A 14,301-nucleotide genomic window follows, 5' to 3' on the forward strand; every position below is an offset into this window, starting at 1 on the left:
AACATTGGCGTGTGCCTACCTCAACTTTTAATGGTGTGAACGATTTTGGGTTTTAATTGAAGATGCGCGCTTATATTTAAATAGCGGACTAACTAAAGTGACAGGTGCACTTCCCATTACTTTTGATACGTTTTTTTACTTGCATGCACCTGTATATGTATGTACATACACACCATTAAAAGTTGAGGTAGGCACACGCCAATGTTCATCTCCCAAGCATACAAACAAAGATATACACACACGCACATGTAAAGGCACATAGGCATACAAATGCTTCTACAAGTGATATCCCATAATTGTGAACAGTGTTGCCGAATCAGCTATTTTGTAGCTAGATCTGGCTACTTCTTGAGTCCGATTGCTACACAAATTTTCAAACAGCTATTAGCTACTAATCTGGCTATTTTCAAAAATATATATATAATAGGTAAGCTTTCTAAAATGTTATGCAAATTTCATTTCTTATCAGTTTTTATACCCTGAACCCATTGAAAATGGGAATGGTTTTGTGAAAAAGTATGTAACGGGCAGAAGGAATCATCGCAGCTGAAATTTGGCATGCATCATATTTTTTCGATAACTCATCCGATAACTTTTTTTATCTAGAATTATTTTTTTTTTTTTGCTATGAGTATAGCGTTCCACCCAACTACCTTAATAAAGGCAAATTATAAAAGCGACAATGGTGAAAATGACGAGTTGGTGGTCATAGATGAGATATAATAATTAAATTAATAAAGTTGACTTTTTATGAAAAAAAAAAAACGGCACTGTTTTCTTTTTTGCTACTTTTTCAGCTATTTTAGAAGAAAGTTGGCTACTTTTAGCTACTTTCAGCCTTCGATTTTGCTACTTTTGCTGAAAAAGTTTCGGCAACACTGATTGTGAACAGCACATCCCATGCGTACACACAGTCAAATGTATATACATACATACATACATATGTATGTGAGGACTTCACAAGATCGACCAAATGCAAATGCTGGGCTGTAAAATTGCTACAGGCGGCAAGAGCTTCGCACACAGGCATACAAATGCTCATAGTACATGTAGCAAGCGAGAGTGTGTATGCATGCTAATCGCGAAAACATTTTCATTATGCGCACCAACGCTTTCATACCCTTCCCACAAATAATAACGAAAACGCATGGCAAACGGCTTGAAGAGTTCGGAATACACTTCACGTAAGGGAAGAAACGGCAGTCTAACGCGAAGAAATTTCAATTTTCGTGAGCTGCTGCTTGTGCTCACATGCATACATACATATACATATTGAGAGAGCAGAGAGCAGAGAGAGCGAGAGAGCAAGAACAAAAATTGAGCATAGAGGCATCTTTTATTCAACATTTGACCATCTCGGTCGAGCGCATGAAGCGGAATGATTGTACCTTCGCATATTTTCGTAGCCCGAACCTAAAAAGTGAAGAGCCGAGCAAATACGAAATTGATAGGCCCTATGAGTCAGATTTTTCGGTGTTGAAAAACTTTGTACTACATGTCTAGTCTATGTGTTCTCTGGTCAGTGGTCTTACACGTGCAGGTAATACGATTACTGAGACCAATGTATCGATATTGGCAGTAACATGAATTTCGATAAGTACTCATAAGGCAAAAGTATCGTAGAGTTATGCATTATTTTTTGGTTGGCAATACTCGGTCACACTTCGTCTGGTCGTCGTGTACAAAAATCAATTACTATTACTGCTGAAACTGGCTACGAAAAGCGCTACCGCGAGTAAACAAATCGCCAGTTAAACACAATTAGGAATAGAAGTTGTACGTGTTTTTGTTATAAAAATATCTTGAAGCACCATTCGCTCTGCGCTTGTGTTGATTTGTGTGTGCGAGTATGTATGTGAGAGCGGTCGCGTTAATATGTGTATGTGTGGCTGCGTATGACTCGTGCTTTTTGCCGACATACAACAAAATGAATAACTGCCAAAAAAGTGGGCAGTCAGCGGCCGCATTTACCATTGCACGTTGTAATACATAAGCCAAACGAAACGTGTAAAAACTGCCGCAAACTAATTTCTTCTATTGTCATTGAAAATATAAGCAATAATGCATCCTTGCCCGTGATCGCGTGTAAACGTGCATGTTTGTGTGTATGCGTGCGAGCTTGGGTGTTTGTGTGTGTGAAGGTTGCATTCAAGTGCAACCAATTCAATTAAAAAAATAAGTAAATAAAATCTAAATCAAAATTTCCGATCTCTTCTCCCCGATTCTCTGTTGTGCCATCCCATTCTCCCATCTGACGAAACGACACCTGTCAAGCAGTAAATTAACGGAGCAATACATTTGGGAAAATGCAGATCAAAGAATTGTAAGTAAATTTAAATATTTATAAATGTTTTATTTTTTTTCTTTCTATTTATCTATATGTGGGTCCTTCTCAAATTGCAAAACGTGTACAAGCCGCTGATTGTGATAAAATCGATTTTACGCTCATTTGCTCTCAGCTGCGACGCACTCGCTCTCTTTCTCTCTTGCACTCTCGCGCGTTGCTGTTGCTGTTGCCGCGTTGCCAACCGCTCCAAAATCCAATTTATCAACTTTCTACTTTAAATATGTGTATTTAGACACATTTATTTATTATTTTTTTTTTTTTTAATATTGTTGAGCAGATGTTGTCATATCCACAAGAACCGAAAGTGTTCCGCTTTCCACATTTATTTGTCATTGCTAAATTTTTGGTTGTTTACAAAGACTTCGTCGATGACGTAATGAGCGTCGACGCTAACTTCGGCGATTGGATTTCGACTCAAATGAGCGCTTTTAACTTTTTTATGTGTTATTTTCAATTATAACTTTTATTCAAAAAGCACTAAAATGTTAAAGTATATGAAGTTTGGACTTGCCACGTTAACAATTGTTATCGTTGGCGTTGTGAGCGTTGTAAAGTTTGCAATGCTTCTCTGCTTTATTGTGTGTGACTCATTTTTGCCAAGCAACTTTCGCTATCCCTCTCTGTCTTTCGCCCCTTTGCCTTTTCATTTTCGACTTCACTTTTGTGCAATTTTACGCGCCGGTTTCCCAGCTGCGTTATCAGTCGCTGCGCCAACAACCACAGCAACAGCAACCATAATCAAACAAGTTGGTAATACTGATAACGTCGTCGCCTGTTCCTATTAGATATGTGCATGTGCGCTAGTGTGTGTACTTACTCTTTCTCTCTCCCTCTCTTTCGCACTCAGGTTAGGTTCGTGCTGAATGCCTGATGTATGCGCTATAATTGACTAGAGGGCTATTTAGGGCATTACTTAGACAATTTAAATGCTAAATTATATTCTGGAATAGCGATAAGCGGAATGCGCGATGTGGGGAATATTTATACATGTATATATATATTTATATATATAAAAAACAATATGTATTACACTAGCTGGCCCGGCAAACGTTGCATTGCCCTCTATATTATTTCTAGGTAAAAAATTGTTGAAAGCTATGTTGTTCAGGCTGGGATACACTGATAAATTTATTAATCGGATTTTCATTCAAGCACCTTGTTGTAAACGACATTCTTCGTTTTTTGGTCGGGTGCAAGAACAAATAATGCGGATCGTTTGCCAACACGTGAGCATGCCACGTACAATTGACCATGAGAAAAACACGCATTTTCTAGATTGAGGCCACAAATAGTCAAAGATTGGCCCTGTGACTTGTTGATCGTCATGGCGAAGGCAAGACGAAGCGGGAATTGAATTCGTTTAAATTCAAAGGGCATATCTGTTGAGCTCATCGGAATCCTAGGAATAAGAACTTCCTCATCTTTAAATTTTCCTTTGAGTATCAACGCGTGAATCACATTGCTCATCAGTTTTCTTATCACCAAACGCGTTCCATTGCACAGTTTTGGTTGGTTTAAATTTCTAAGCATGCAAATCATGGAGAATTGCTCTTTTCATAGCTGTGTTCATTTCTTGACGCCGGTCAAGTTGTTCTTCCATATTGCCCATGAAGTATATTTGCAAGAATTTTTGCTGTGCATCTTCAATAGGTTGCAATGATCCAATGCGATGGCAAATCTGGCCTTGAATCTTTAAATTCAAAGCCATAGTTATTATAGTTATATTTACAAACACTATTTACAGAAATCTAACAAACTACATTATTCAAAATTTTTTTTTGGCAGTCATAGAAAATAAAATTTTTAACGTAAATTACCTTAAATATCCGTCTCCAATATTTTCCGCCCCAAATTATGTCATTTGGAAACAGGCATTGTATTTTTGAGTGTTCGCTAGAAAATGTCGTGATTCTAGTGTTTCGCCATAAAGCAGGGAACGCAATGGCTATGGTGACCGCTAATGGCAATGTCACTTTACCACTAAGGCAGCACAAACCGGGCGTTTCACCAGCAAACTTCAATGCGCCACAATGCTAGCAAACAACGTCCATTGGACCAATGCAAACTAAACGATTCAAGCTGTAATCAATGGTGCAATCATATCGAAACGCTGCTCGATTCAAATCAATCCTTGAACCATTTCTTATTGCCATTTCACGGGCTGCCTCTCTTTGAGAAGCACGAATTAAGGCCCTTCTTCCCTGGGTACTAACGCGGAGCCTTTCTCGGGCGATTTCTCGCTCTTCGTCAGATAATTGACTCGCGCTATTCCGTTGCCTAATTGCATTATGGGTCCGCCGGGAAAGATTAGATCTTCTAGGACGCGGCATTTTTATTAATAGTAATACTGCCCTCGCACAAAACCATATAAAACAATCGAGAAATATAAATATAAATAATTTACACAAATTTATGTTTGAGACAAACAAATACCTGAACTTTCGAGATATTTAGCTTTTGTAAAAGTCCAAAAATACAATTTTTAATAATTAACTTTTTTTTTTTAATTTCGAATTTTGAATTTTGAATTTTTTATTTATTTTTGATTGTTAGGTTTTAATCTTTTGATTTTTTTTTTAATTTTTGCAGATTTTTGATTTGAAATATTTATAAAGTTTAAAAGTCCGAAAATATAAAAAGCCAAAAATACACTTTTTAATAATTACCTTTTTTTTTTTAATTTCGAATTTTTAATTTTTTATTTATTTTTTGAACAGTCAGGTTTTAATCTTTTGATTTTTTGCAGATTTTTGATTTGAAATATTTTTCCTTTTGATTTGAAAATTTTTTTTTTTTTTTTTTTTTTTTTGAATAGTCAGGTCTGCTCGAGGTCAGGAGACCGTAGACTGACTGACTACATTTGTTTATTTACTTCTACACTATTGTCAAAACTGTCACTGTTACCAAGCCTACTGGGTATAAAAAAAATTTGAACATTTGGGGAAAAAACCGCGTTTTTCAAGTATTCGGCAAATTTTTTCAGTATTTTTAAGACCCTATACTAAACTCGTTGCGGAGACAAATCCAACAAATCAAAAACCATGAAAATTGGTTCAGCCCAAATCAAGTTATAAGCGGTCATCACTTTTACACAACTTTCTTTTATATATATAGATTTATATATAGAAATCAACAATATTTATGTGTGGATAAATTGTGTCTAAATTAAATTAAAGGCACGTGAGAAGCATAAATAAGTATGGGTAACGATTATGAATATGTACATATATACAAACACGCAGACATCATTTGTTGGATAAACATTTATATATGTATATTGGAATTGCTTATCTTTGTTTTTGCTTTGAAAAGTGGGAGCGTTGAAAATAATTAAATTTTCAGAGTTATAAAATAGATTTTATTACAAATAGAAATGTTTAAACGGGATTATATTACCAAAAACTTTGGCTTAAATAGTTAGATATGTATTTTGATATTTGTAAAGTTGATGCAAACTGTAAGTCGATTGGCACATCGTATAGAGTGAGTGCATTTTGTCATTAGCAGGTGTCTCCGGCCATCTGGCCATTACGTCCCGAAATTAGTCATTATCGAGCGGAAGCGGACCAAAATAAAACTGCTAAGATCGAAATAGATTAGATTTATGTATATTCGACATTATGTTCTGTGCACATTAACTAGATGAAATATATGTATGTATAAATAAATATATTTCAGTCTCAATAGAATCGAATTAATTGAAAGCTGCTGCTCTCAATTTAAATTTTTTACTTCGTGTTAATAAATTCAATTTGAGCGCAGGTCAAAGAACCTTTTCGCAGAATAAACACTAAGGCAAAAGGTGGAAGAAGCTAAAAATAACGAATTCGAACTAAATGAGGTTTTCTCTGTTTACCACAAAAGGTGAATATATGAATTTCGCTAATGAAATTTTGTGCTGGCTTGTGGGAGTCGAGAAGGTGGCCGGGGGACGTAGGTCATTTGCAGAGTAAGCGATAAATTGTTTCTCATATATTTTGTTGTATTTGTTTGTTATCTGGAATTGTGAATGGGAAAACTGTCGACAGTAATAAAAGTGACAAAGGCGAACTCGTAAACAGTTCTTAACCACACATCAGTAATTAATTAATGATCGAGAGAGTGGGGAGCCGGCGCTTCAAATAAACAATAACCATGCTTGTTTATGTTCATATCGTGTGCCCATTAAAATCCAATACGAAAGGCTAAATGAAAGACAAACACTCTCGCAATCATTTGGTTAAATAACAAAGCACTAAATTCGAGTTATCGTAGCGGGTCAAAAATTCTCTTCATATTATCTATAAGCCTAGTTTATGCGGTATATACATTTGTATTTGACATATTTATCAAATATTGCTTCTGCTATTCGCAGCTAAGCACAGGGTATGTTCGGGTCATGCACTCCCGACCAGTTTATCCGATTGCCAACGGCAATTGAAATATTTATGTGCTTTATCGCAATGGGTGCACTTTTTTCATCATTTATACGGAGCGTTGAAATTTGTATTCTGCAAACAGAAATAAACAATTAAAAGTCGCAAAATAATACAAATACAAATGAAATAATAAAGCAGAATGAGAGCGAACCAAATCGAATTCAGATTGATTTATTGCTCAACCCCTATGCATCTATTTTGTAAACATTCACTTTTATTGCGAGGTGTGCGAACATTTGGTGTAACATTGCTTTTTGCTTAATTTTAATCGCATATGATTGGCTGGAATAGAAAGAGATATAATATTATGGAACACTTAAAGGTAGCTTTAAAAACTTTGTCATATGAGTATTTCAAACTGCAATAAATTTATCATTTTTATTATTTATTTCTAATTTGTATATTTTAAGCAACAAGTTAATCTCTATGTACGAATTGTAGCATTTCCATAGAAAATTGATAGCCACACCAATATTAATTTACCATATCCCTTGTATTAGCATTGCTATTTTTTCAAGTATATTATATTGGTATAGACAAAGTATGCCTATCTGTACAAGGCATCAATAGTATTCCACGTGCAATACATTGTGATCATGTCAATAAAACTTTTTCCTATTTGATCTATAATCATATTTTTGCGCCAGATTGTCATAATAATAGTCATCATTTTGTAATTATTACTTGCGTGACTTTATGACTAATAATGAGTCCGATTTATAGTAGTTTGTATCTTGTATCTCTCTCTCTCTCTCTCTCTCTCTCTCTCTCTCTCTCTCTCTCTCTCTCTCTCTCTCTCTCTCTCTCTCTCTCTCTCCCTCTCATTCTGTCCATTTATTTATATTTGGCGATATCTCCGTCTCTTTCCGAGTTAAGGTCAATTTTCGAATGCCACACGCGCTCGCTCATTTAGCCGCAATCCGCAATGTTCAATTTGGTTTACGTTTTGATGGCTGTATGCGACTGGTTGTTACCAGAGATTAGATAGCATGGCCAGACAGTTTACAGTTTAGCCCACAATGGACCCCACAGCTCCAGTTTAATAGTTCAGTATTTTGTTTATGACGGCCAATGGTCTGTGAACATGAAGCACGGAGAAAATGGGAGGAATAACTGTTTTAACTCGTGACATTTGAAGCGTTTAGCCGGTTAATTGTTTTGCGCAAAGCTGAAAGTGGACTTCAGGCTAAGATAATATTAGATTATTATTAAAATATGTAGTATTTGCGTATAAAAAATTAAGTTGATCTCATTAGACATTATACATTAATTAAAAACTAAAATTAGACTTCGGTTTTATTGTTTTTATATTGAATATTAAAAATACACTTTAACACATCTGCTAAAAGGGTCAAAAACAATTTAATATATCTTCGTTGTCATCGTTTTCTTCCATTTAGATTGTGTTCACATCTGTTTAAGTCATTTGCACTTTAATTTATTGCTCTGCTTCTATGCTTCAATTATTAAGCGAAGGCAATCTCTAACGACCATTCAGGTGGAATCCTTTGCCCGCAAGCAGACCGCACAATCAGCCGAGCCTTAGCCAAGAATGTCTCCCATCTGACCAGCTAACAAACAAACAAACCACACAACGACATGCAAACACACACACACACACACACACAGGCTCATTCACTTTCCATTTTCAATTATGCCAACAATGCCAAAACAATGCCTCTTGTATTTCGGACCTCGATTCAAAGCATCGCCCTCATCTTGGCTCAGCTACTTGTCCAACAATTCATTTGTCTCTGGTCTCCCATTAAGAGTTCTTCATTCAATATTATTATATTTTATATGATATTTTCCCCCTTTCACTCACTCGTGACAGTTGAAGCACATCGCAGCAATTTCTAAAGTGCCGCCCACTTGTTTTTGTCTTTTTCCAACGGCAGCATTTTATCTCTTTCATCTTGTTCATGTGTGTTTTATGTTAATGTATTGCACTGCTTTCCCAGTCTCACAGATGGAAAATCGGTTAATTTCTAAACTTGCTTATCTTTGGATTTGAGCACATAGCAACTACGGCTTGTAATAGTATTAATCTCTATGAATAACGTAGAAGCAGTCATCGATTGGAAGTTCCCGCCAACAGTTCCTTGACTCCATTTTCGACAGGATTCTGAACTTTTATTCCTCTGCGTTCTCTACTTTTATTCGTGCTTTTATTGCCGTTACGCTTGGCTTCCACAACTTTCCGAAACAATTCGTTTGACCTCTCACTGCTCGACTATTGACGAAGTTCCTTAAGGCCCTTCCTTCTGTCGGAAACTTATTTACTTATCTCTTTTGGCAAACAAATTTGCCGCAGTCATTTCTCGGGAATCGTGTTGCTATTGCCATTGCCGTTGATATTATCTTGTGCCACTTTAAGGCAACTCGAAGAAACTGAACAAAGGGAGAGCCGATGAGTCTTTATGAGCAACATTACTTTATCCGAAAGTTTTCCAATTTGAATTGATTTAACGGCAACTGATTAAAGTGACAAACGATACGTAACATTCATGATTTCACTCCAATTTATTCAAAGGGGATGACAGTTTTCCATGCAATTATTGCATGACTTTAGGGGAATTAGAAACTTTGCTTGTGTGCGCATATTAACATATATTGCTACTACTATTAAAGTTTTCTTAACAATTCTCTTTTATTAAATAAGTTCTATTTCAAAGTGAACAACAGTTTATAGATGAAACATCTGTTACATGAATACATAATGAAATTAACAAAGTCATTTTCTAAGCAATTCTACTTCATCTACATGCTTTAATGCTCTGCCCCTCGCTTTGCTTCATTCTCAGAGCTTGAGGACCATCCGATTTGCTCACCAAATTAAGTGTAAATAAGTCAATTTGCACAATTTGTGAATAAATTTTGCAGCCACGCCCACTCAAGCATTCGGGCATTCGGGTTCTGGCAGCGACTGCGTGCAAAGTGTTGCCAGGCGAAGGAAACGAGCATTCCTTTAACCTCTCGCTTGCCCGCCTTGCCTGGCTCGACAGAGGTTGACCGACTCACCGGAGTCCAATAAGACAGACCACCCAGCGAGGGCCGATTAGGCAGCCAATTAGCAACACATCATTACACACAACAATGTCAACAATGGCAAAAGGTTAATTGCTACTGGAAGTTGCCTCTGAAAACACAAGACCTTCCGACAGACCCTGCGCCTAAAACTTACCTCGTTGCTCCCCTAACGAGAAAAAAAAGGTGACGACACTTATAAAGCGCGGCTAAATGAGAATCTTGACTGCGTCAGTTTTATGGGCCAAGTTTTACACCTTGGCCGGCTTAATGGCTGCATCAAAAGCTTACGTCACGCTCCACAAACGAAACTCGCCTTTTTATATTTCAGCTAAAAAATTTAGCTGTAATCTAATGGCTAAAAAGGATTTTAGTCACTCGAATTAAATATTTTAAATGGGTTTATCTACATATAATTTATTATTTATAAAGAAACAGAAGCAATATAAATATTCTTCCCTATACTTACTTACTTATAAAATCAGTAACTTTCCATTTCCAATATTCTCCACGTTTACTAATTTACTTAGAGAGCAAACACAAGTCGGCTTGGGAAAAACACAAAGCTTAGCGTCGCGTATTTGAGGCAGTAAATTTTTCAATTAGGGCTTATACCACAAAAACCGTAGCAAACTAAAGCCAAAGCGCATAAGTTTCAAGGCCAACGCAATTATGTTTTGAATGCGCCCCTGCCAACACGCCTCTCTGTCACCTTTTTCTCTCTCTCCCACTTTCTCGCTTTCTCTGTTTTGTGTGTGTGTAAAGCGTAGTTTATTTGGGCTTAAAGTGTGGCACACTTTTAGGCTGCCGCTGGAAATAATTTATCAGAGCAAAGGAAATGTTGGCATCCTGCCTACCTGTGGCCTAGATTTAATTAAATACACAGCGCATATTAAATTTAAATAATTAAAAATACCTTCTTTCACTTACACACGCATTCATTGCCTCTCTCCCTCTCTCTCTCTCTCACACACTCTTTGCAGCCGCGTGACTTTGCCATTAACCGTGGAAGAGGTAAGCGAACGAATTATTCAGCCGTCCTCCGAGCTGCTATTTATGAAGCCGACGTTCCTTTTGCACCTTACTTTCGCAGTATCAAATAGCACAATTATTCACGGTTGCGGAGGCGTCAAAGGAGAACACGGGAGGCGGCGAGGGCATTGAGGTATTAAAAAACGAGCCTTTTGAAAATTTTCCATTGTTGGGTAAGCAGATTTGCCATACGATGATGTATTTTGCCTTAGCTGACTGTCTTTATCCTTCTATATAACTAGGCGGCAAATATAATTCCGGTCAGTATACATATAAGATCTACCATTTGCAATCAAAAGTTCCAGCGTTCATAAGACTATTGGCGCCAAAGGGCTCATTGGAGATTCACGAAGAGGCATGGAATGCTTATCCCTATTGTCGAACGGTTATTACGGTAAATATACATTACATGCTGAAACACATCAACTCTGCTGAAATAAGAAGGCTGAGATAAGGGCAGGCAATTTTTATTTGCATTATTATTCCCCTTATATTGAAGGCAAATTATTGTGTAGGCCTGTTAAAGGTGAAAATAAATAATATATCAATACGTGCAAACTTCTTTATCAGAATATAGTTGAATTAAATTTGAAAAATAATTAAATTGAAATCTAACAAATATTCAGAATCTTAAAAATAATAAAAATAAATAACTAAAAAGTCATAAACATTAGAAAGATTAATGAGAATAGAATAGAATAATAAATCAAAATATATTAAATTTACTTCGTCCTGCTTTGTAGTATTATACAAAAATAATAAAAGACTACAATTAAATATAATAAATCTTTAGAATCTTACAAATATTGAGAGTTAACAAAATTTAATAATTATAAAAAAATTAATAAAATAATAATAATAAATAATATATATATATATATATATATATAAAAGTAATTTAGTTTTTTAACATTTTTCAACGTAACCATAAAAACCGTCATAAAAACTTAAGTGAAACTATTCGGCATTTGATCAGGATTAAATGTCTATGAGTTCAATATTATAATATATAAAATAAAATTCAAAGATTAATATTATAATATAAATTAAATTTAAATTCCCCAATAAACCCATGGTATTAAAAATACATGTATAATGAGGAAAGTGTGAAATCTAAATTATAATTAACGAAACTATACTTGACTATCATGCGGCCTCTTCTAGAATCCAAAATTCATGAAAGATGCATTCAAAATAACCATCGACACGTTGCACGTGAGCGATTCGGGAGAATCAGAAAATGTAAGTGAAATTTCAATTCATAATTTGACTAATTCGTGTGTTTCTTTCTTTTTCTTCCATTACTTACACTATAAATCCGCATAAATACTAACAATACTTGTTAAATGCATACACGAACAATTTTCAAAAACTATCTCAAAATTCATCATTTCAAAATTCGCCAATTTTTGATTATGGAATTTCAATTCAAAATTTATTGGGTGCGTTTATTCTGATGTGCGTGTGCATTTCTGTTTATAATTTGGCTGTTAAATATTAGAATCCTCGCTTTATGAATCACAATTTTTTTGTATATGTTGATTCATTACATTTTTCCGACGATTGTGGCGAAAGTAATAATGTGAGTGCTTTGGGTATTACCTTTTATTTCGTTTTACATTTGCGTTTATCTAACTATTCTTTTAATCATTGCTTTCTTCACTATTTGTTAGATGTGCATGTCCCTATTATTTCCTACTTAGCTAATCGATTTCTATCTAACTCTTGATCGCTTTAAATGTAACCCCCTCTTTGTCCTTATTGTGCTCTAAACGGCGAATGTTGTATAATTGTGCTTACAGGTGCACGAACTCCCCCCAGAAAAGCTGAAACTCCGCGAGGTGGTTTACATTGATATTGCTAATGATTCGGTTCTGCCTGCGGACTACAAGCCCGAAGAGGATCCAACTACGTAAGTGCGAAATACAGATAGTCAACTCTTTCTACATATTGCTGCTGAAGTAATTTCCAATCAGTGTCAAGATATACATAACTGTGACAATAAATGGAATGCTCAGTGATAAATACAAACTTCTTCTTTATGCAGCTACAAGTCAAAAAAAACTGGACGTGGTCCTCTCTTGGGACCCGATTGGAAGAAGCGCGTTGATCCAGTCATGACCTGCTACAAGCTAGTAACATGCGAATTTAAATGGTTTGGCCTGCAGACAAGAGTAGAGAATTTTATACAAAAGTCGGAGCGACGTCTCTTCACAAACTTCCATCGGTAAGCAAAGCAACCGCAAATTCGATAAAAGTCTGTACCCAAATGTGCTAAATTATGTACATTTCTTATGTTTGCAGTCAAGTGTTTTGTTCAACTGATCGCTGGTACGGTCTAACAATGGACGATATACGTGCGATTGAGGATGAGGTTAAGGAGGAGCTGGATAAGGCGCGCCAGACGGGCACGGTCAGGGGCATGCGTGCGGATGGTGATTAAATATAGTAGAAAATATTTAGATATGTACTTGTAAAAACACAACACAACACTGTTAACACAACAACAAAGAGATGCAACTGAATGATGGAAAGAAATGCATAAATAAATTTACAAAACTTACATAAAAATCAAATGAAATGAGATCTACATAAGCTCATATATTTATAACAAGCAACAACAAAAGCAAACACCAAGTGTATGACCACAAAAACATCAGCAACAACAACAACAACAGCAGCAAAGCTTAGCTCTAGTGTAGCACCCTGACAGGCCCAAGACAACAACAGCAACAAAACAGTGCCCGTTAGTTAAGTTTTATTTTGAATATGTAAAGTGTAAGCCGGCTTGACACAGACAGATACAAACAGTTCACCATTTGAATACAAATCCCATACCCAGGCATCCGTCGGCCCAATTAAAAGTCACGCTTTAGCATTAATTATCGGAAACCCCCATTAATCGGATAATTAAAAGTTCAATTTGAGTTGTTTAAATGAATCATTTAAGTTGCAAATGTAAATGAAACCAACTAAATGACCGACAATGTATAAAGTTTAACTGTAAATGTAAACCACAAAGGTATTGCATTGAAAAAAGTATATAAAAAATAAAACAAAAACAAACAAAACGTAAATTAAATGAAATGAATAAAAAGTGCATCGAAGCCAAGCAAAACCAACAAACAAAAGTCGAAATCAACTAACTGATGTTCTGCAATAACTATAGGAATATACACCCACATATACACACTGATGGAATATAGCACAACTTTGTGGCATATGCAAATTGGCCACAGAGTCGTCCAATTCCTCATGTGGTATATAAACATATATATATTTACATGGAAAGCGTGTGCGAGTACGTCTTGTATGAGATTTGCATTTGGGAATGTGTTGGGGCAAATGCTGAATTTTATGCAGAATACCGAGATCATGAAATATTTAAACGTACACATTGGAAACCAAACGAGTGAAACGGGTTATTTTCCTTCCTTATCTGTTATATGTAAGCAACATATGTAACTTTTATTTTAA

The 14,301-nt window shown here is 35.7% G+C and overlaps 1 protein-coding gene and 2 long non-coding RNA genes across 5 annotated transcripts; 2 read left to right on the forward strand and 1 right to left on the reverse strand.

Annotated features, from left to right (window-relative positions):
• The first annotated feature begins 1,616 nt into the window (after positions 1-1,616).
• Positions 1,617-13,955, forward strand: vib (phosphatidylinositol transfer protein vib). Of its 3 annotated transcripts, none has more exons than XM_018000177.2 (9): positions 1,617-1,776; positions 2,278-2,323; positions 10,776-10,806; positions 10,886-10,997; positions 11,067-11,218; positions 11,989-12,066; positions 12,627-12,736; positions 12,872-13,051; positions 13,129-13,955. In XM_018000177.2, exons 2-9 carry the CDS (start codon positions 2,307-2,309, stop codon positions 13,265-13,267), a joined length of 819 nt encoding a protein of 272 aa, XP_017855666.1. In that variant the 5' UTR covers positions 1,617-1,776; positions 2,278-2,306; the 3' UTR covers positions 13,268-13,955. The 3 variants fall into 3 exon arrangements, with proteins under 3 accessions (XP_017855666.1, XP_017855663.1, XP_089318965.1); XM_018000174.2 differs by lacking the exon at positions 11,989-12,066 and adding an exon at positions 12,326-12,406; XM_089462839.1 differs by lacking the exon at positions 11,989-12,066 and adding an exon at positions 12,326-12,406 and having other exon boundaries at positions 1,628-1,847.
• Positions 2,334-4,669, forward strand: LOC149270898 (uncharacterized). Its single transcript, XR_016268670.1, has 2 exons — positions 2,334-3,424; positions 3,500-4,669. It is a non-coding gene; the product is annotated as an uncharacterized LOC149270898 (long non-coding RNA).
• Positions 3,444-5,549, reverse strand: LOC149270899 (uncharacterized). The gene is made up of 2 exons (XR_016268669.1): positions 4,781-5,549; positions 3,444-4,694 (listed from the first exon to the last, which is right to left on the reverse strand). It is a non-coding gene; the product is annotated as an uncharacterized LOC149270899 (long non-coding RNA).
• Positions 13,956-14,301: the final 346 nt, after the last annotated feature.

The sequence above is a fragment of the Drosophila arizonae genome, chromosome 2, assembly GCF_054131065.1.
Source record: "Drosophila arizonae isolate 15081-1271.41 chromosome 2, UAZ_ARI_1.0, whole genome shotgun sequence".
NCBI classification, from domain to species: domain Eukaryota; kingdom Metazoa; phylum Arthropoda; class Insecta; order Diptera; family Drosophilidae; genus Drosophila; species Drosophila arizonae.